Here is a 22,607-nt window from a genome sequence, read left to right on the forward strand (position 1 = left end):
AGGGAATGTCGCATCTCATGGCTTGAGCAGCACCTCCCCCTCCCCCCCCCCGCTTTAAAGTTACTTTTCTTTCTCCCACACCTTTGTCTAGGGTGTGTCTCTGGGCCAATTCATTGTCATGAATGCGGGGGGATAAACCAACCAACTTCATTCCCAACTCCTCAAGTGCAAATTGGTTTGCCCCTAGTGAGGTCTTGGGGTATCCGGACCGGACCATTTTCAAAAGGGGAGGCAAGGAGACAGGTGGGACATTTATTTAATCCCTAGCTTTAAAGGGGAAGGGGAACTCCCCTGAGTCGAAGACATGATCAAATCGACGGTGACAGGCCACGTCTGAAGGGTGGCTGGGCAGGAAGAGGAACTTCTCTCTCTCCCCCCCCCCTCCCGCGCGGAGTTGGTACGTCCTAGCCCTTGGGCGCGGCGGCAGCACCTGAGCTAGTGGGGAGCGGGCGCAACGGGGAGTCGGACGGGAGCGAATCAACTGGGAAAGCGGGACCCCGGTGCGAGCGAATCCACCCGGCCGCCGGCCCCGGGTCGGTTGGGTGAGGCGGGGATGAAGCCCCGCGTCCCCTCGTCGGCTCTGCTGGCCCTGGTGTGGCTTGTGGGCGGCGTGTGGCTCCCAGGTGAGGCCCTGCCCGGGGATCGAGCGGCGCTATACCCCTTCCTTCTCGCCCCTCCACCCTCCTCTGGCGGGGAGTGGCGGGCGGCGGGGTCTCCTGCCCCGAGTGGCAGGGGGTAGGAAAGCGGAAACTCGACGGCTGATTGGAGGGCAGAGTGTGAGGGGGAATTAGCCACGCCCACCGGTGGCTCCCTCAGGCCTGGGGCTGCCGTACCCCCATTGCATGGGTTGGGGGGGTTAGACTGGGTCCCTGGGCTGCCCTTTGCCGTGCTACGGGGTAGGGGGGCGTGTAGGGATTCCCGTGAACTACTGGGGCAGCTTGGGGCTGCGTGGGGGGTCCCATGTAGCAGGGCTGGCTTGAGGGTGCGATGGGGGTGGGGAGGGCTGGTCTGGGGCTGGATGGGGGTGTCCCATGGGGAGGGGACAGGTCGGGCTGGATGGGGGGGGATCCACGTGCTGGGGAACAGGCTGGGGCTGTCTGGGGGGGTTGTTCCACCTAGTGGGGAGAGGAGGGACAGGTTGGGGGCTGGCTGGGGGAGGTGTCCCACCTAGTGGGAACAGTGGGGGGACAATTCAGGAGTTGAGTCGGGGGGTGGGTCCCACGTAGCAGGAGCTGGAGGAAAGGTTGAGACTGCAAGGACGGATACATAATGGGGATGGGGGGCAGGTTGGGGACTGGAAGGGGAAGTCCCATCTAGGGGGGTTTGGGAGGGCAGGTTTGGGACCACAAGGTGGGAGATCCTACATAGTGGGGGTGGGGCACAGGTCAGGGCCAGACAGGAGGCTCCCACGTAGCAGGTGGGGCTGGGTGGGGACTGGACTGGAGGGGGTTCTCATGTAGCAGGGCTGATGGGTAGATTGGGGCACGGGCATTGAGGTCCCACGTGCTGGCGGGGGGGGGGGCAAGTTCATGGGTTGGATGGAGGAGTTTCTCCATTGTAGTGGGGTGAAACCAGAGACTGTAGGAGTCCTTTTATCTCTTCCCCCACCCAGCTCTGTTTAATCAGTCTGCTTCTCTATCTGGGGTGTGTGTGTGTGTGTGTTTAACTTTTCCCTCCAAGGTAAACCGGTAGTATAAGCTCCCAAAAATAGCTTCCTCCTCTGCTCTTACCTTTCCCACAACCCTGGGTTTCGTGCCTGCTGGCCTGTTCTTCCTATACCAAATGAAGTAACAGTGGAGTGTCACCTAAGTATAGTTCCTCCTGGCACTGGGTGCACCCTAAGCCAGAGATACAAGCATAGCCTATTCCAGGAAGGGCAGCCGCCTTGTCCTGGTGAGCTCATGTCTGCCGAAACTCCCCACTGGCTGCTGTGTGTCAGGGGATTGGCTTGTTTGGCTTGTTGTTACCTGTAGCCCTAGGGTTGATGTGGCCGTAAGGGGCTGGGAAAACACATGATCTCTGAGCGAAAGACAGACCTAGCCAAGATCTCCTGGTAGGATCCCTTCTTCAGTGGGGCGTGGATTCCTGTGTCCTGGCATTGTTCCTGGTGTGATCAGGAACCTGGCTTTTCTCCTGCCCACTAATTGGAGTACATGCAGTGCTGTGCATGGAGAACATTGTTGGTATTGTGACCTGGAAAGCATTGAGGCCAGTGGTGGTGTGGGTGGTTTTAAAATGGCTGATACAGGTGTCAGGCTAGAAGAGGCTTTGTTTTCTCACTGTGGGAGTGAGACCTGTTACATCTGAGACTCCATGTTGTCTTCTGTGTTCTAGCCCTGATATGGGGAGAGAAGTGGGGTCTAGGAGGTTGATGAAGGAGTTGGGTGGCAGGATTCCCGGGTTCTGTTCCTAGCTCTGTCACTCACCAATACAGTATCTCAGCGGTCCTTAGATATGAGACCATGTGGGTTAATAACTGATGACTCTCAAAAGTGCCAGATGTTTCTATTTTAAATGCAGTGAGGCCAGGTGTTGTTGGGCTGGTAAGGGTCTCGATGTGTCATAGAATGGCTCATGGACCATGGAAATGATGGAGATCAAATAATGAGCTGACCCTGAAATGGCTTGTGATGGGCTCAGTCACAGATGTGCTGAAATACCACTGAGCTGCCTTCCTATGTATCCCTTAACTCTGTCCTGCTGATCTCAGCACCTGAAGAGGGCTGACACCCTGTTCCCGTGGCAGTGCTAGAGGAGCCCTGAGAGGTATGATCTAAAAGCTTGACTTATCAGTTGAGACCTCTTACCCTGCACTCTTCAATGGCTGTTTACTCTCAAAATGGGAAATGGGGGAAGGAGGGGCATTAATCTGGTTTAATTAGATGTCATGGCTCTGATTCCACTACTGTAATGGAAATCTGAAGTCTAGAATGACAGGACTGTAGTCTAGTTGTTAGAACAGGGGGTGGGAATTAGGACTCCTGGGTTTTATTTCCAGTTCTGGTAGGGGAATGATGTCTCGTGGTTAGAGCAAGGGCACCTAGAAATCCGGATGCCCTGAATTCTTCTCTGGCTCTGTCATTCACTTCCGTAGTATAACTCCCTTTTCCACCCATGACCGCATCTGATCTGACCTTGCCCATTCCCCCTTCCAGGGCCTGCTCATGGGATGCAAGTCACTGTGCAGAACCCCTTCAATGTGGTGATCCTCTTCCAGCCTGTCACCTTGCAGTGCAACTACCAGACCTCAGCCACCCAGCCACCCATCGTCACCTGGAAGTATAAATCCTACTGCCGGAGCCGTCTGGCCGATGCCTTCAACCCCAGCAGTCAGGAGAACCAGATCAATAGCCAGCTGCAGCAGAACAACCCTGGCTACAACCCCTATGTGGAGTGCCAGGACAACACGCGCACGGTGCGGGTGGTGGCTACCAAGCAGGGCAATGCTGTGACGCTGGGGGACTTCTATCAGGGACGTCGGATCACTATCACCAACAGTAGGTTCCCAGGAGAGACAGAGGTCTTTTTATTAACTGCCTGCTTATTAGGTAGATTATGGTGGCATGCCCGGTAGGCATTGTACCAGAAGAGGGGCTTGTTAAGTTTATTATGGTAACACACTAGATGGTGGGATCTGTGCCAGGTAGAGGGCTGGCCAATGCAGGCATGCAGAGATGCACGCAGCATTAGCAGCCACCTCGTGGGTAAGCACCTCCTGGCCAGAACTTGTGCCTAGCACTGGGGATGTTAACCAATTAACCAGTAAACCTTGCCCTAAACAAATGAGACTTACCAGTTACAGTTAATCTGTGGGAGTTGTTCTAGCCCTGTGGGGCCCATCACAGGCAGGGGGCTGCACCATCTTAGTCAGAGCAGCCCTTGGCCGCCTCTCCCACCCCTTTAATCAGCTAATTGGTTAAATGTAATGTTGAACTGGTTAACTAATTAAACTGGATTTAACATCCCTACCTGGTATCTCACTCCTGCCTCAGGTCATATCCTGTATTCCCTGTAAGTTGTGCGTGCGGGCAGCAGCCCAGGAGAGAATCAGGTGCCAACCAGGTGACTAGCACTGTCCCCACAGCTGGTGGTATGTGTTTTTACTGCTGGTGCATATTGGCCATGTTTTGGGGCACACAACAAAATTTATTCTGCTCATGAGAAAAATTAGAGGGAACATTGGTCACAAAACCCTCTCCTGCTCCAGGCCATAAGCCAAACACTCTGCACCCCTACCCCTGGTCACAACTCTTTCCCAGACCTCACCCTCCCACCTGTATCTCTCCCCAAGGTCAAAATCCTTTCCCGCACGCATGCCCACTCCTAGACTGTACGTCCCAATTTCCTGCCCCAGGTCATAACCCCTTCCTTCACTCATCTTTCATCCCAGACCCTGCACCTCCCCCATTAATATCACAGAGTGTGGACCTTGACCACTTACAAATTCTTGGAGTGGCCTCATCAAAAATTATTCCTCCCCCACGCCACAATATTAGGTGCATTGAGATGTGCCCAGTCACCATCACCCTCAGTTTGTGTGAAGCAGAGGGACTGCTGCATGCTTGCTTATTAGATGCACTCTGCTGAGGCCTAGGGGTACCCCAGTTAAGTATGTGTTTGGAGGGGGTGGGGGCTTTTTGCACTACTCATTTAGTAGATGTATGATGGTAGCAGCCAGAGACATGAGGGCAGTTTGCACTCTAGCTGAGAGTGGGGCTGTAGTGCTCCACAGGCAGTGAGAAACTGTCCCTGCCTCACAGAGCTCTATCTGAAAATATATCCCCATTTTACAGCTGGGAAAACAAAGGCACAGAGTGATGTTGTAATGTGCTCGAAATCTCTCAGGGCACCTGTGGCAAAGCACCAGCTGAACAGTTATCCTAGGTCCTACTTAAGTGTCTTAATTCCAAGTTGAGATCATTCCTGCTCATGCACATGGCATGTTGTGTTCCTGAAGGAGGGAACTACTCTGGCTGTGTTTTTGAAACTGAAGTGGAAGGTGTGAAAAGAAGGGGCTGATGCTGAGCTCTTGGAACAGTCTCCACCACAGAAGTGCAGTCACCTCTGGGGTTTAACACAACACTGAACAGTGGACAGCAACAGGAGAGAGTTTAGTGCAGGTAGCAAAGCACGTGACTGGAAGTTAACAGTGGAGATGTTAGAGACAGAATTGATCTCCCAATAATAGAAGGAGCATTGTGGCCAAACTCCAAAAATACTAGGGGATTTTTGATCATTATGCACATTGTCATAGCTGCACGGCACTGTCCTGGGTTTGAGTGGGGATGCTGAGTCCCTCATGAGTGATTGGGACTCCTGGGTCCTGTTCCAGCTCTAACCACTCATAGTCCTGCATCTGGGTCTCAGAGCAGCTATGTCTGGTTAAGCTGAGTACACTTTTATCTGATGGTCTGGGCTCCATCAGGAAGGGGCAGGAGGGTGCTGGTCCTGTGGTTAAGGCATAGAGTAGGAGTCTGGTCTCCTGGATTCAATTCGCAGTGTAGGTGCTGACTCTTGAGTTCTCCCACTCTGGAGCATCCATGGGAAAAAGGGTGGGTGCTGAGTACTAGATGGCTTCTCCTTCCTCCCCTCTGCACCTCCCACTGTCCCACCCCACCTCCAGCATGCCAGCTGATGGTGAAGGGGGCAGGGGAGAAGCAGAAGGCAGGCTTTGGGGATGCCTCGGAGGAGAGGAAGGGATGGGACCAATCCCTTCCAGCTGCTGAGATGCTATGTCGCAGCCCTTCCTGGCAGCAGCCTGAGAGAGCCTGGCTAGGGAGTTGACTCCTGCTCCCTTCCCCTGCTTGGGTGCTGTGGTCCGTAACAGCCAAGTGTAGAGGGGGAGGGGAAACCTCCCCTGCAGCCAAGCTCTCTGAGGCAACTGCTGGGTGAAGATGAGAAGCAGCAGCCACGAGGAACCAGCATTATAAGCAGCTCCCTCCTGCGCCAGGCCTGGTATCCTGCTCGCTAGGGAGAGTGACAGAACATGGAGGGAGAGCAAGGTGCCTCCTGCCCCCTAGGTACTGTGGGGCAAGGAGAGCACAGTGGCCTTGAATCTGGATGCAGTAGGAGGAAATGTGACCTGCCCTTTACAGCATAACCTCCCCTGCACTATCTGGTCCCCAGTTGAATATGGGGCACCTTTGGAAAAGGGCAGAGCAGGGGCAGGGGTGGAACAGAAGTAGGTCCTAAAATGGAGCAGTGGGTTGAACTCCTCCCCTCCCCCATCCCCAGGAAATCTGCAAATCAGAGCCTGTGATTCCCAGCTCTTCCATGGGCTTCCTGTGTGACCTTGGAATATCATTTATCCAGCCTCAGTTTTCCCCATGTGAGGGTAATGAACCTGCTTTTGTCTGGTTTGACCAGAACCTTTTTGGGGCGGGGAGAGTTGCTTGTTGTGCCAGCACAGTGGAGGCCTGATCTCAGCTTGGGCAGGGACTGCATGTGAGCAGTGGCTGGCATGACAGGGCCCTGATCTCAGTTGGCTGCACTCCAGTACAAATGTTTTCAGGTTCTACTGCTTTTACGTTGTGAAACTAGAGCAAATCAACTGCATTGTGTTATGGTGGGTCAAAAGTCCACTGCAAAACTCTCTGCTTTGCGATTGTGTGTCTAAAACCAACTGGAGCTGAGCTCCAGATGTCTCCAGCCAAACTGTTCAATTATCAGGCCTTTTCTTTTTGTGTTGTCTTACCAGAGGCATTTTTGTGAGAACAGGAGCTCTCTCATAACCTGGTCCAACTGGTGTGTGATTCATACAGCAAAAATCTTCCATGTAATGTTTTGAAAGTTATCTGGTTCACTTTCCACTTACTAAAATGCAGCCGGCTCAGAGTGGAACACTCCTAATCTGTCTGTTAGCACTACCCAGCAGTTAAATCCTAACCCTAATTACAGCTGATCACAATTCTATTGATTCCCTTATAAAACACTTTCAGTCCTTGCAGTGCTTTGTGAAGGTTTGATTGCCATTTGGGGCAGGAAAGGTGAGAGAGACTCATAAAACTGTCTGTAGATGCAGGTCAGCAAAATGGAACCAGTTAGGTCAGAACCCTAGTGATGTCCTAGATAGGCTGCTAAGCATCACAGCTGGATTTCATGGTGAGCATTTAGTATCCTGGATCCCATAGCTCAGCATAGCTCAGTGTATTGGAGCAGCAGGGAAGATTGCTTGTTCATGACGTGTAAAAGGTTTGCTGGCATCGGGGAGAGCAGGACTGGAAAGCTGTGTCCAGCTCTGACCAGTGATTTTTGTAAGGGATGTTGGAAAAACTGCAGTGAGTGTAGAGAAGAGCTGCAAAAACAATCTAGGGGCTGGGGAAAAGGCTTGATGGTAAAGGTGTGAAAAAACTTGAACTCTTTACCTTATCCAGAAGATCAGCAGGTGATTTGATCTCTTTTCATGGGGGGGTGGGGAACGGCACCCAGGTACTATTGAGGTCTTCAGTATAGAGGAGAACAGTAGAACTAGAGCCAGTGTATGGAAATTAAAGCCAGACACATTTCACTTAGAAAGAAGGTGCGAGTTTTACGGCTAGTGTGATGAGCTGTTGGAATGAGGTCCCCAGGCAAATGGTGGAGTGTGTGTGAGTGAGAGAGAGAGAGATTGAGTACAGGCTGGATTGCAGTGCAATACATGCTTCCTAGCCTATGTTACATAGGAGGCCAGATGAGAGGAGCTGTCAAGGTACAAGATGATTTAATGGACATGGAGCAATATCCTAAACCAAATTTGTCAAACAGAGTCAGATTTTGCGTCCTGAAACCAAAGGTGCTGACTTCCTGTCAAACTGGGGATTGCTGGACCCACTGCCTAATCCCAGGCTCCTCCCCATTTTCACCCCAGCACGCACGCCTCCTCCCCAGAATGAGCTTATACCAGCTCCTCTTCCGTCATGGAGGTTTCTGAACACCACAAATCACAGTTTGTGGTGCTTCAGTGGCACTAGGAGGGTGGGGAGAGTAGTTGGTCAGTGGGGCCACCTGTGAGTGAGAGGTGCAGGGCATGGTGGCTCAGCACCTACCAGTTTTTCCCATGGGTGCTCCATCCCAAGAGCATCCACAGAGTTAGCACCTATGCCTAAAACTGACCATTTTCAAGAGCTTGGACAAGAAAGGTGAAGTGACATGCCTGAGTTCATACAGCAGGTCCGTGTCAAGAGCTGGGTGTAGCACCCAGGTGTCTTGAACCCAAGTTTAGTGTGTGCTACCTGCTACACCCCACAGCCAGGCTATACATTAGGCTGAAACCAAAACAAAAAGCAGTCAAGTAGCACTTTAAAGACTAGCAAAATAGTTTATTAGGTGAGCTTTCGTGGGACAGACCCACTTCTTCAGACCATATCCAGACCAGAACAGACTCAATATTTGGTCTGAAGAAGTGGGTCTGTCCCACGAAAGCTCACCTAATAAACTATTTTGCTAGTCTTTAAAGTGCTACTTGACTGCTTTTTGTTTTGATAGTGTATAGGCTAGCATGGCTTATTCTCTGTTACTATTAGGCTGAAATGTTTGAGAAGCAGCAGTGATTTGAGTGGCTCCTTACAGAGACCTGACTTCTTTCTTTTGTTGAGAGCTGGAGCTCAGAACATTCTGAATAGTTAGGTGCAGAATCTCAAGACACTTCTGAAAAATCTTGTCTCAAATCTGTCCAGCATCAGCTGTGCTGGTGGGTTGCTGGGTTATCTTGGACAAATTATTGCCTCTGTCTGTACCTCAGTTTCCTCACCTGTATAACATGTATAATGATACTGATGTGTTTTGTAAAGGGCTCTGAGTACTATTTGCAGCACTTGGGTACCCTAGCCATGGCCCAGACCCCATTGTACAGGGTGCTGTACAAACACAGAATAAACTGTAACAAAATGTAAACCAAAACAAAGCAGTCATGCAGCTCTTTAAAGACTAACAAAATAATGTATTAGGTGATGCGCTTTCGTGCAACTGACCCACTTCTTCAGATCTACAGCCCTACCAGAACAGACTCCATATATAAAGCACAGAGATCTAAAAATTATCAAGGTTGACAAATCAGAAAAATTATCATTGTTAGCAATTCAGATAGAAGAACAAGAGCGGGGATGAAAGGTGGGAAATTAAGTGTTTAGGTCAAGCATCAAAGTATGTAAAAGAGCCCTTCTAATGGGTCAGTATCTGAGAGGTAGCCGTGTTAGTCTATCTTCGAGAACAACAAGAAGTCCTGTGGCACCTTGTAGACTAACAGATATTTTGGAGCATAAGCTTTTGTGGACAAAGACCAGCTTCATCAGATGTAGTGAGTCAGGTAGTTGCTGTCCCTGTTCAAACCATGTGTTAATGTGTTGAATTTGAATATAAATGTTAGTTCTGAAAATTCTCTCTGTAGATGATTGTTAAAGTCTCTCCTGTAGAACACAGACTCTCAGGTCTTTAACAGACTGGCCCACTCCATTAAAGTGTTGTCTGACAGGTTTGTGTAACTGGAGATTTTTGATGTGTGCTCTGTGTCCATTCATTCTTTGGTGAAGAGTGCTTGCTTTCTTGTTTTGATAGCCCCGTTACTCTGTATTCTATCTCTCTTACTAAACTGTAAACCAGTTGGAGTAAGAGCAGTCTTTCTAGGAGCCTCACTATGTATAACTCAGGGCTGAGCTACATGGGCAGGTTGCTTGACATAGCGGTAGCTGGAGGAGAATTACATCAGCACTACACACTTGGTAGCTAAGATTTGTTAGTCAGAATTGTGATCTCTGACAACGGTACCAACAAGCTCCTGAGGAGATGCCAGTATCGTGGTAAAACTGTTTTTACTGATGCACCTAGTTGTGCATGTGGGCCTGAACTAAGAGTTGCTAACAAGTGCAGACTTGCGGTTATAGTAATCAGTAGCTCTTTCCATCATGAGATCTCACCATAGATCTTTTTATCGGGAAGGTCAGTATCATTGTCACCATTTCGCAGGTGGGGAAACCCAGACACAACTAGAGATACCAGAACTGCAGCATAACCATGCTTTTCAATTTCCTTGTCTAAGGGACCAGCGGAGAGGGACACTGGGTCCTGTGTGTGCCTGGGAATCGTGAACTTCAGAGATAAAAAGGGCTAGTTCCATGGTTTCCTGCTGCTCTGGTCTGTTCCGCCAGCAAGGCGTGGTGGCTTATGTGTGTACTTGAGGGTTTAGTGTTCATTTCAGATTTTAAAGCCCTCAATTGGTGGAAGCACTATTGTTTGAGATCAGCAGGTGGTGACTGCAGCCGGTGAGCCCTGTGGGAGGATTCTGTTTTTAATTTCTCCACAACTTGTTCCTGCCAGCCCTGGATAATCCAGACCTGTGTTGTCTTACCTCCCTCACCCCACAGACACAGAGGTCAGCAGGGGCTATTGTGTCTACCTAGTCTCCCTTCCTGTCCTGGCCAGAGAGCTGTCCTCAGGGATCCTGGTATTTTTGTGGTGTGTCTCTAAACACCCTCCCCTTGGCAGGTATCTCAGCAATAATGGGCTCCCTTCTCTAACCTTCTATACCCTGCTCTCCTCCCATAGCTGGGCATAGAACCCAGGTGTCAGCTCTGTGCTCTAACCCTTGAACACCAGTGCCTTTGAGATTATGCTCCTTGGTGCCCTGGCTGTCCTGCTTGGAGACACATTCTGCACACTAGCCTGTGCCTCCAGTTTTCCCACCCTGGCTCTGGTCTCTCTAGCTTGCCTTCATCTGTTTCCCTCGCAGATGCTGACCTTAGCATTGACCAGACAGCCTGGGGCGACAGCGGTGTGTACTACTGCACTGTCACGTCTTCACAGGACCTGCAAGGTAACAATGAGGCCTACGCTGAGCTCATCGTGCTGGGTAAGTGGCAAGGACTGGGACGTGGGGAGTGGGATGATCTAATGCGACTGGGGTGGGTGGGGTGCACTCAGATGAGATACTGGCTAGATAGGGCCCATGGTTTAATCCTGGAATGGTGGAGAGGAGTTGGGACACAAGGCTAGATAGGTTCACCACTCTAGTACAGGACAGCAGGGCTCTAAGATTGGTTCAAGGGTCTGTGCCAGGACAGGTATTGGGCTAGATAGGCAGCCCCTTCCCTTTCTAAATGTCACTGGCAAATTTGTGCATGCCATTTTCTACCTGGTGCCCAAGTTCCCCGAAGGTGGCTTTAGCACCAGAAGCATGAGCAGTGTTGTGGGCTAGGAAGAGAGTAATCTGAAAGGAGAAGTGGTGACTCCTGCAGTCTATGCAGACCGAGATGGCTTGCTTGCGTGCAGTTCCTGCTTCCTTCCTCATCTTCAGGGGCCCTTCTGATTCTGCTCCATGCAGCTTCCTTATGAACCCCTTCCTCCCTGCGCTGTGTGCTCAGCTCCACAAACAGAAGTGTCAGCTTCCCAGTGCACCAGATAGCAGAGAGGACAGGAGTGGATACAAAGGGACTTAGAGAGCAGGAGCTAAGACCAGCTTCCAACAAAGTCCCTTTGTATTAACTTCTGACCTCTCTGGTGTTTGCAATTAACTCCTTCCCATCCCATGACACCTGTGGGCTGGTGTGTCTGCCCAGCACGGCTGGCCTAGCTTCATAAAGAGCAGTCACTTCAGTGTTTATGGTCTAGTTGTGCCAGCCAACGCTGCACAGGCACACAGCTAGAGATGGTCCCTGCTCCCTGCTGAAATCAGGGACTTGTTATGCCATGTGCTGGCGACATGGAGACGCAGTGCCTTCCCCAGAGTTTATCATGAAACAGAGGATGGGCTGTGGTGCTGATGCATGCAGGCCAAGGGACATGTCCATTTAGCACAGTTGGCCATTGGCAGAGGTGGGCACAGTACCCAGGTTCCCTGCCTCCCAGTTAGTGCTCATCATCATGCAACACTCCCAGCTGGCGTAGGAGGTGACTTACCATCCTCCCTTCCCAGTCACGTGAAGCTGCTTTTTTCCCCTGCTGCCTGTATTGTAAAGCTGCTGGCTGGGCTGCTAGCAGGAGGCATGGAGATGGAATCCAGCTTCCCTACTGGAGCTAGAAGAGGGTTCTGTGTTCTGAAGTGGGGTTTACCCTGGGAGAGAGATGGGCTCTTTCGCATTAAAAGCGGGGGATTAGGAGACAGGACTCCTGGGTTCTAGCCCAGCTTTGTGAGGGGAGTACGGCCTGATAGGTTAAAGTCTGGGGGACACCTAGGAAACAGGACTCCTGGGTTCTATTTCTGGCTTGTCCAGTTTGTTATCCACGTGAGTCAGGAGCTTTTTGCTACTGATCATGCTCTTATCCCCAGATATCCTGCCTGTTTCCACCTACACAGGGCAGTGCTTGAGGCATGGGAACTCCATGACCTAATAGTAATTAGCAAAACAAAAAAGCAGTTAAGTAGCACTTTAAAGACTGACAAAATAATGTATTAGGTGAGCTTTCGTGGTTCAGACCCACTTCTTCAGACCATAGCCACGCCAGAACAGACTCAATATTTAAGGCACAGAGAACCAAAAACAGTAATCGAGGAGGACAAATCAGAAAAAAATGATGAAGGTGAGCAGATCAGATGATCATTTTTTTTCCTTATTTGTCCTCCTCGCTTGCTGTTTTGGGTTCTCCGTGCCTTAACTATTGAGTCTGTTCTGGTCTGGCTATGGTCTGAAGAAGTGGGTCTGTCCCACGAAAGTTCACTTAATAAATTATTTTGTTCGTCTTTAAAGTGCTACTTGACTGCTTTTTGTTTTGATAGTATATAGACTAGCACGGCTCCCTCTCTGTCACTAATAGTAATTAGCTATGTAATGACTCTGATCCTGTTGCGTTTCCCCACACTTGAGTAATTGATTCCAGTGCATCACTCCCATTAGCAGTGCTCCCGCTCCCTGCCACGAGGGGATAGCGGGGAAGGCTGCTGCTCATCTATGGAGATCTAGATGGGGCTGGGAGTCATGGTTCTATCTCATCTGCAAATCCATCCCTCCTCTCTGTAGAATGGCAATGCAGCAGTGCAGAAGAGCTCAGTGGTGGGCAAAATACTGCCATGTCTGGAGATGCTTTTTGGCACCCTTTCTGAGCCACCACAGCCCTGGGGGCCTCCCTCAGAACAGCTGCACCTGGGGACCCCTGAGCTGAAAGGAGTGGTCTTCTGTAATTTCCCATCACCCCACTTAGATGTCTCCTTACAGTGGCCTGATGCCCCAGCTGTCTCTGTCCTAGAGCCCACCTGCCCCTAGCACTGTCATGTTCTCTGGTTGGGCCATTGTAGGGATAAGAGGTGTCCTGGTTGGATGGCTGCTCAGATGCATGTATAATCTCCCCACCAGAAGACAGGGCTGCTGCCCAGTACCTCCCCCCAGAGCCACTATGGCATATCAGGAGGGACTGGACTGCCTGGAAGTGAGAGGGAGTGCAGACTAGATGGGAGACAGACTCTAGAAGACATAGGGAGAGGGGAATGGGAGAGAGAGATTAATTGGTGCAGAGGGATTGGCACTGTTGCAGGCCTGGAGGCTGAGGCCAGAGAGGAGCACTTGGAAGAGAAGGATGGAGTTTTTTCCTGCTCTGGATAATATGCAATGGGTCCAAACAGTCATGGCTCCAGTTGTGGAGGTCCGGGAGAACACAGTGGATCTATAGGCAAATCCATCTTGGATTCAGCTGGAGAGTTCTGACGAACAGGGCCTTGCGGGTTTATGACTTAAACCCCCTGGCTTTGGTTCTTTCCTGGAGTATGTAACATCTGGCTCCACTTCACCCCAGGGGTTAAGCAAGATTTTCTCACGTCAGATGTGTGTCCACTGACACCTGACTGCCTCTCCAGGTCATACCACAGCAGGAGTCAGACACTGCAGCTGAGACGTTTGGAAGCCTGGCTTGAGGATTTGTGGCTAGATAAGTGGAAAAAGAGGCGCTTGGTCTCTCCTCTGTTCTTGGTACCAAGTGCTGTGTGGTGGGGCTCAGTCAGCAGTGATCTCCTTTGCTGGCAGGGTTAACCCAGCTGTAGCTACAGCCCGAATTTCTTTTCCTGTGCACATGAGCTCTTTAAAGCACCACACACCCAGTGCTAGTTTGCATGTCCACCTGGGCCAGCATGCTGTTTACAATCTTCACCCTTATATCACAGCTGACTTTAAATTGCTTGCCTTTATGGCACTTGCCTGTATCTCTAGTAACTCCTTGTCTCTCTCTCTCTCTCTCTTTCTCTCTCTGTCCCATAGGCAAATCATCCGAGGTCTCGGAGCTTTTGCCAGGCTTTCAGATAGGGCACATGGAAGGTACTTGCCTTACTAAATTGGGGAGAAGGGGTAATTATGCCACCACTTAGCTTTTATGCCTTGCACCTTACTCGTAGATCAGGATTGAGGCAGAGCTAGGAGGCCACAAACTGGTGGGAGAAGCGAAATAGCTAAAGGGGCTTTAACTTGCTCTTTGAGGGAGTCTTCTGTCTGTACAGCACCTGGCGCAGTGGGGTCCTGGCCTAAGAGTAGGGCTCCTACCTGCGATCATAATAAACCTAATAGCAAAAGAAATATACAGTGCTTACCATGGAGCGCTGGGCAATGACTTGGGTACCCAAACAACTGTTGTGAGGTAATGATTAATGATCAATGTATAGATAATATCACCCAGATGTGGTTCTGTCCTGCAGAGGGTGGCAGTGCTGTGAGAGTCTCTGAAAGTGCTCGTGGAAACACATTTCCTGCAGAATGGAAAAGACATGATTCTAAATTCAGCTCCCATCTCCCCAAGTCAGGGCAGCATGCTGAAATATACCCTATCAAAGCACTTTGTTTCAGTGTTCATCTTTTATTTGGTTAGGGGTCCATAGGCTTCTATAACATACTGTAAGTCTGCCCAGCAGTGCTGTGTGCAAAATATATATGTTCGTGTAGAACACTTTGATCCTTGCCCTAAGGAGTAAAGCCAAGTCAAAAATACTCAGTGAGGACAGTGTTCCATCAAACATGCCATGTGGATAAAATCAAAGTGGCCAGACTCAAGGTGACAGCCCTGCATCTCCTGGTACCTTGATGTGGAGGGTTTAGATTGTGGTCACCTTGTGGTAGAACACAAGGGAGAGATGATCATGTACCCTGCCTCCCAGCCCAGACCCTCCTACCCTCCCAGAGCCAGGGATAGCAGCCTGGCTCCTGGCCCCATGCCCTAAACCACCTGGTCCCCCCTCCTCCTTCCAGACTACTGGTGGAAGTGGGTTAGACCATGGTGAAGATTTATCTGGCTCCATCACTGTCCTGCCTAAGCATCTTGTAATCTTCAGTGTATTTGTCCTCATACTGTTGCAAAGATTCCCTCCACCTCCCCATGCCAGGGACTCTGCTCCCATGATCACTGAATCCCTCACCCCCACCCCCCGGCAGGGACTAGCAGCCATTCTGTCTGAGACACTGATCATCCAGGGTGTCAATATGTTAAACTGCATCTAGATGCTGAGCCTGGGGAGGTTAATGTGGTGTATGTCTGTGTGAATGTCACCAGCAACTGATTCATTGATTTATAGATCACTGCAGAGCTGCTTTCAGCTGAATCTTTGCTAATCAAATTCTGGGGCCTCCATTTTCCACCTTTTTGGACTTCTGCTTCCCTCCAAGATCAATAGGATTCTTCCCAGGCAATGCCTAGAATATTCCCTGGAATTCTGAAGCTGATTGCCTGCCACACTCAGACTTCGCTTTCTAAGACGAATGCTGGGGCCTTGCAAAGGCTGACCAGTCACCTGGCCCCTCTTTGGATCTGAGGGCATGTGTTCACTCTGGGGGAGATGGAGGCTGCTGCGGTCGATCTACCAGAGTTTGATTTAATATGCCTGGTAGGGGTGAGCTAAATCAAACTCTCAGGGCACCGCTGTTGGTGCCAGTACTTCTGCCCATTATTAGGAGTAAGGGAAATAACGGGAGCGTTTGCTCCCATTGACCTGCAGTGGCGACTGAGTGGAAGCTGGAAGTAAGGTACATTAACTCCAATTATTTAATTAATGAAGCTGCAGTTGCATATTTTAATTTGGCTCTACCCTTCAGTGCAGGCCAGACCTTATTAACTTTTTGGTCTCAGCAGCATCTTGTGTCAGTGAGTTCTGTGGGCCAGTCATGTACTGAATGGCATTGTTTTGTATGTGCTGCCTTTCCCCACTTCACTGTGTCTTTGTGTTGGGAGATGGTGAGAGCAGATGTCGGGTTGGGGATTTCAGAATAATCACAGGGACAATCAACCCTGCTAGAAGGAGACTTGAACTGTGGAGTTTCTCTTAGAGAAGGTTTAGAGGTCACTTGATGCTAGTCTGTCAATACATCCCTGCCAGGGAAATTTTGGGGACCAGGCAGCTCTTTAGTCTATCATAAAAAGGCAAGTGAGATCTGGTGTTTGGGGGAAGTAGTAATACTTCTGGTCTAGATTTGTAAGGGGCAGATCTTCCCAGGGAAATGATTGCTTCAGAGAGGGTAGATTCTCCAGCCCTTGGAGTCTTTCAACTGAGATTGGCGTCTCTCTAAGCTCCCCTGTAGCCCAACTACCGAATCAGGGCTTGAAATCTTCGCAAAGGACTGAGTTAAGTTAGCCCTCAGGTCTGGGCTGCAGGTAAGAAATTGCTGGTGGAGGTTTTCAAGTGGGGCTGTGCAGCAAGGTGGAATGGTTCTATCTGGGCCTTTAAATTGGTGCAAGATCCCCTAGTGGTTCTTTCGTATCCACTATAAATTCCTAATAATAATGCTAGCTGCTTAGAAGAGCCTGTGAGCATATCTTTAGAAAGGAGATTAGGATTATTATCCACACTTTTTAGACATGGAGAAACTGAGGTACAGAGGTGTAACCAGCAGAGCCAAGAATAGAACAGTGTGCTTCCCCTAGGGCATGCTGCCTCCCATCTGGTTTGGTTTGTTTCCCTTGGGTCCTGTTATAAATCAGCCCCCCTCTTCAGTTGTTTCAAACTCAAAGCCCCAGATCAAACCTTGGCTTTTGTGTGCCTCAGTTTCCCCAAGGCAGGGAGACCCTGATGGTGGTGGTTGGCTGGATGTGTTCTGTTGCCAACTGGGTCCTTAATGAGAAACCTCTTCCTCTTTGCAGACTGGCTCTTTGTTGTTCTGGTGGTTCTGGGGTTCCTCCTCATCCTCCTCCTCCTTGGCATCTGCTGGTGCCAGTGTTGCCCCCACACCTGCTGCTGCTACATCCGGTGCCCCTGTTGCCCTGAGAAGTGCTGCTGCCCAGCAGCTCGTGAGTTTTTCTCCTCTATCTCATGCCACGTGGAAAACTTACAAAAGGTGGTGGGTGGCGGGGATGGACTTCTGGGTTTTCCCGTTAGTTGTGGTGGGGCCTAGTGATTTACAGCAAGGGGAGTAGGCTATGAACTAGGCCTCCCAGGTTCTTGCCTTAGCTCCAGGAGAGTGGTTTCCAGTGGCCAGAGCAAGGGGGGGGTGGGCTAGGAGCCACAACTCCTGGGTTTTCTTTCTGGGCCCTGGGAGGAAAGTTTGGGAAAATCTTTCAGTGGGGGGCTGTATCTGCTGATCTTTGTGTTCTGATCCCTCAGGTGTCCTCTGCTTTCTCTTTTCAGTTTACGTTGCTGGAAAAGCTGCCACTGCTGGTGTCCCCAGTATTTATGCTCAGAGTGTCGGTGCCCCCAGTATCTACGCGCACCCAAACCCCGTGAACCTAGGTTCCCCGGCCACTGCAATCCCTATGGGCCCCATGTACAACAGCTATGGGGCAGACTACGACAGAGCCAGCTCTGGTAACTTTGTGTGCCGTGTCGGATAAGTCCTGCCCAATCGTAACTGTGCTGGAGTCATTGACCCCAGCTGGGCATCTGTCAGTAGGCCAGAGCTCTGCCAGTGTCAGTGCCAATGTACATCATCCCTGGCTGTGTGAGGGCAGGGTGCAGGCTGGTAGCAGCATGCTCAGCCCTTGTTACACTCTCAGTGCTCAGCTGTCTGGGGTGGGGTGGGAGTGGTCTCTTGCTGTGTCTGGGCTGCACCTGGCACAGTGGGAGGGTTTCTTGGTCACATGTAAAACTATGGGCCCTGATCCTGCCAACCTGGAGTGCTGGGACCACCAGGGCTGAGGTAGGCAGCTGGGGAGATCATGGCAGCAAGGCTGCAGCTGTTGCAATGCTTAGTCTCTCTTGATTTCCTTGCAGTTGGTGGCAACAGCTCCCAGGTGCCCCTGCTGCGGGATACGGATAGCGGCGGGAACTCGGGTAAGGAGAAGCCAGGCTGTGAAGTGGAGACTTAGCAGTTGGTGGTGTGATACTGCTGCCCCCTGCTGGATGGAGTCGGTACTGCTCGCCTGTGTCTGTATCCCCTTCAGCCCAGGCAGCCACAGTTCCAGCTCCTTCATGGCCAGAGCTATGCTGCTAAGTGGGATCAGGGCTGGGTGGGGCTAGGATGGGAGACCAACTGTGCATGGAGTTTTCAGGAGGGTCCCCTTGCCCTGGAGTCAGGATCAGAACCCTGGGGTGCTCTGCTGGTGGGTGGGGAGACACTTTCCCCTTGTAGTCAGTTTTGACTCCGTGCCCCCAGCGTGACGCTAGGGAGCGCTGAGCATTGAGAGGTGCCAACTAATCAATATTAAAGATGGCTCAGACAGCGTGTTGATTCTTCAAGTGTCCTAGTCACCCAGTGGCCTAGTCCCACATCCAGCAATTCTATTGCGCCTCCCTGCATTTAGATATGAGATTCTCCTTTGCTGGCTGATGAACAGCTGCATGTAACACTTCACCCCTGCTGCTGTGCCCCCGGGGTTGGGGTGTGGGGAAGGGACGGCTACAGCCAGTGAAACAGGATTGGCATGAATCTTTACTCACTCCCCTTTGTGGCTCCCTCTCTCCCCAGCAGTGCGGAGTGGATATCGGATCCAGGCTAACCAGCAGGATGACTCTATGCGGGTCCTATATTACATGGAGAAGGAGCTGGCCAATTTCGACCCCACACGGCCGGGTCAGGCCAATGGCAAGCTAGAGAAAGGTGAGTCGCCTCCTTTTCCTTCCAAACAGCCGGAAACCCAGCAGATGAGGACTCCTGCAGCACAGCACTCCCTCATGTCATGCTGGAGCGTTGGGACCAGCCCTGTCAAGGGAAAGCACTGCCACCCTGCTCCCTGTAGCATTGTGCTGGGACGCTGGGGCCAGCCCTGACTGCCAGGGAGAACCCCCTCCCATTCCCACAGCACAGCGCCCCTAATGGTGCACTGCGGCATCGTGACTGGGCTGTGGGGGAGAGCACAGAAGCCCATTTAACTCTTTGTGTCCCCTCCCAGCCTCGGTGATGAGTGAGATCAGTTCCCTCCACGAAGATGACCGGCGCCAGGAGCTGCGGCAGGGGTTGGGACGGTTGCGGAGCCGGCCCTTGTCACCCATCAGTGACATGGGGGAGAGTGGGCAGGGCAGCGAGACCCGGCGCCTCCTCCCCCCTATCCGGCGGGGAGAGCGCTATGAGGAGGAGCACTATGCCCGGCGGGCCCGCTCCCACTCTGTGGACGACCTAGACCGTGACTGGTCCCCACAGCCTGAAGGCCGGAGCAGAGGGCAGGGCAGGAGGCGTCGGGATAGCTCCCCTGACTGGCAGCAGGAGGCGTACTATGGCCAGCGGCGCAGCCGTAGCAGGGACGACCTGCGGGAATACGATAGGAGCCACTACGATGAAAGGATCCTGCAGGAAGCGCTGCGCAGGAAGGGACGGGCCGGCAGCCGCGAGGACCTGGATCGGGGCAGCGGGTCCAGCGGGCGGTCGGGAAACAGGAGGGACCGGGATGAAGATGGCTTCCCTCCCCCACCCCCGCCATATACAGAGACAGAGTCAGTCTCTTCCAGGGGCAGGAACGACCGCAAGCTCCGACGGGTGAGTGGTTGGGCTGCGGGACGCTGTCTCTCTAGGGGCCACAGCTGCCGTCCCACCCCTTGGCAGGGGCAATGGTATGCTCAGAAGGGTGGGATTGGGACGCAAGGTCCTACCCTTCTAGGCAGCACTAGTAGCCATCCCACAGGGGGGAGCTGGCTGGTGTGGGTGGGAAGGTGGCAGTGGATTAAGGAGAGAAGATCGATGTAAGATAACTCCAGCAACACGACTTCTGTATAGCTGGTAGTATTGACATCTCAGCTCGGAGGAGAGGAGAGAAGAGGGGCCGGCAGATGACCATGGGCCCCATATAACCAAGAGTGCTAGACTCCAAAACTCTGCGACTTAGGGCACTGCTGCCTCCCTCTGAAAGTCCCAGTGTCTGGCTGGTGGTTGCGCGGGCTAGTGACCAGCTATTGCCACCTCTTCGGATTTCTGCGCAAGTCTCCTGTCTGGTGAGAGATTTAAAGAAGAAAAAGACAGAGGTTTTTGTACTCGTGGCTGGGGAGGCATTTCCCTATGTGCCCCTGAAATGTTGGGCATGTACTGATCTCGTGTGTGTGTGTGTGTGTGTGTGTGTGTCTCTCTCTCACCGTTTTTCAGACTTGAACTAGATGGCAAAATAAGTACCCAGCATAACTTTTTAAACGACAAACTCCTTTTTTGTTTTGTTTTTTTCCCCTTGAGTCCCTGACCTGTGCTGTCTGCACATGTGTGAGTGACGGAGACAAGCTTCTGAAATAGTCCTTTGCTCCTCTTGTCTCATAAATATCCTGGGACCCAAGCAGCCAAATGCTAGTGCTTGGGATTTTCTCCCAGTGAATGGCCATTAGATCCCCCCATAACCCTGGGAAATCACATCTTGATATTTATGATCAGCTCAACAGGTAGTGCTGAGTCTCACTCCCAGATTGTGTGGGCCTGTGGCCAGGAGATGTGGCCCTGTGTTAATCCTCCTGCATCTGTTTCCCTTTCAGAACCAGGACCTCAGCAGGGAGAGCTTGGTGGTTTAAATGAACCCACATTCCTTCCCAATCACTTCCAAGAGCGCCACCGGCGTGGGAGATAGAAGCCATGGATCTGCGATGGTGACATCCGTCTGTGGAGGACGTGCAGCACACTGGTTGGCCTGCTGCCACGAGGCTCAGCAAAACAGTTGGGGGGCTTGTCTGCCTGATGCTTCTATGATGAATTTGATCCACATGTAGCCTGCCAGTGCTCATGTCAGGAAAGGGTTGGGGCTCCTGATTGCTACAGAAAAGCAGCACATTACTGGGGGAATCTGGAGCCCTCGGGAGCAGGGGGAGTCTCTAAATTTTAGAGTTAATTTTAACACAATGGTTTGGTTGAAGTATTTGAGCCAGATCCTCAGTGGATATAACATGATCTCAGTTGAGTGCTGTTTGATCAATGCAGCTGAGGACGCAGCCTGTTATTTAGGCTCCAATTCCCAGCTGGTCCATAGAAATGTAAATTATGTTTACCTGGATATTTTAAAATACTTTGGAACTTTTCAAGGCAAACTTTTATTTTGAGAGCTGCCTTAAAATGTGTTCTAGCAGAGGTGTGGAACCCCAGATGCTGTACATACTTTTGCAAAAAGCTGAGCTGGTTTTGTATTGTGAAGTTTGAGATTTTTATTCCTGATTCTTATAGAAAATAAAAAATAATAATCTAAATAACGTTTGTAGCTGGGAGGGGACTAAGGGAATGGGTCATAGGGGCCCTTCTCTAGGGGGGCACTGGCTTAAATCTGGTCCTAGGGCTGGGGACCTGGCTGGCTCAGGGTAGGGGGTGGTGGTGGGGGGAATGGAACTCCAGCTTTTCCCCTCTGGCAGGTGAAAGAGGTGGCCGTTATACAGACCCCAACATTGACTGCAATCCACTGGGTGAATCACACCAGCTACTGGCACCCCCTGCCCTAGGGAAGGGAGCTGGATTGGCTCCAGACTCTGAGCTTAGCCTCCTTCATCTTGAGTTGCCCCAGTGTGAGGCTGAGGCAGTTGGGTGGGCTGACTAGGGTGTGTGCAGGTCTGCCCTATACAGGATGGATTATGCTGTTTGCTGAAGGTGGAGCTGCCCTCATGCAACAATACTGCCTGTCTGTAGGAAGCCTGTGCCCATCACTAGAAGATGCCCTAAACGTGACCAGTGTAGTGAGGCTGCTTGAGACTGCTGCAGTGCTGCGGAATCATGGCTATTCATTCCCTGCCTTCAGCCCTCTACACACTATGGCCGTGTGTGCAGTGGTTGGGTTGGATTTGCACCCTCAGCACTAGGGCACAAGTGAATGCCTGAAGGCTCCAGGTGTCTATTTTTGTATCCTGCAGAGACTGGCGAGTGGCACAGAGAATGCTCCCTTCCTCTTTCTCCACGCTCCCCCAAGCACCCGATTCAGTTGAGAATAGAGAGAGAGATGTAAATTGCTCTTACAGGGCCTGAGCAGCAGCCTGGTCAGCTGGGCCCAGCCTTTAGGAGGTTGGCAAAACAAGAGCTCAGCTGGCAGACAATTGGGGGCAGGACTGTGCTTGTGTAAAAATTATTAGAGAAAAATGGGCACTAGAAATAAAAAAGCAGAGGCTGAAAGGAGGTTGTGGCAGGTACTTGTGGTACACTAGCTCCTCCTGGTGGTGGCTATGAGAACTGCTTTTGGCAGGGTGGGGGCAGATGACAGAAGCAAAGGGTAGGTATAGATAAGATGGGAAATGTAATGCTCTGTAAATCCATGGTATGCCCACATCTTGAATACTGTTGCAGTTCTTGGGTTTGACCACGAGATGGAGACATTCTAAATGCAAAAGCCCAGATTGTTATTTACTTCTTCACATAACA

The 22,607-nt window shown here is 51.3% G+C and overlaps 1 protein-coding gene across 5 annotated transcripts; it reads left to right on the forward strand.

The window, feature by feature from the left end:
• Positions 1-426: 426 nt before the first annotated feature.
• On the forward strand, positions 427-21,448 carry LSR (lipolysis stimulated lipoprotein receptor). Of its 5 annotated transcripts, none has more exons than XM_074981268.1 (10): positions 427-623; positions 3,156-3,497; positions 10,703-10,822; positions 14,154-14,210; positions 17,014-17,160; positions 17,498-17,674; positions 18,080-18,139; positions 18,774-18,905; positions 19,198-19,778; positions 20,753-21,448. In XM_074981268.1, the coding sequence occupies exons 1-10, from the start codon at positions 554-556 to the stop codon at positions 20,786-20,788; spliced, it is 1,722 nt and encodes a 573-aa protein (XP_074837369.1). In that variant the 5' UTR covers positions 427-553; the 3' UTR covers positions 20,789-21,448. The 5 variants fall into 5 exon arrangements, with proteins under 5 accessions (XP_074837369.1, XP_074837370.1, XP_074837371.1 ...); XM_074981269.1 differs by having other exon boundaries at positions 18,777-18,905; XM_074981270.1 differs by lacking the exon at positions 14,154-14,210.
• Positions 21,449-22,607: the final 1,159 nt, after the last annotated feature.

The sequence above is a fragment of the Carettochelys insculpta genome, chromosome 30, assembly GCF_033958435.1.
Source record: "Carettochelys insculpta isolate YL-2023 chromosome 30, ASM3395843v1, whole genome shotgun sequence".
Lineage (NCBI taxonomy): Eukaryota > Metazoa > Chordata > Testudines > Carettochelyidae > Carettochelys > Carettochelys insculpta.

Excerpts from the sequence above, each read along its gene's own strand:
- LSR (XM_074981268.1), top strand. The coding sequence starts at position 554 with ATGAAGCCCCGCGTCCCCTCGTCGGCTCTGCTGGCCCTGGTGTGGCTT. Across the intron at positions 3,498-10,702 it reads TCGGATCACTATCACCAACA|ATGCTGACCTTAGCATTGAC; the intron begins GTAGGTTCCCAG and ends TTTCCCTCGCAG. Across the intron at positions 17,161-17,497 it reads GTGCTGCTGCCCAGCAGCTC|TTTACGTTGCTGGAAAAGCT; the intron begins GTGAGTTTTTCT and ends TTCTCTTTTCAG.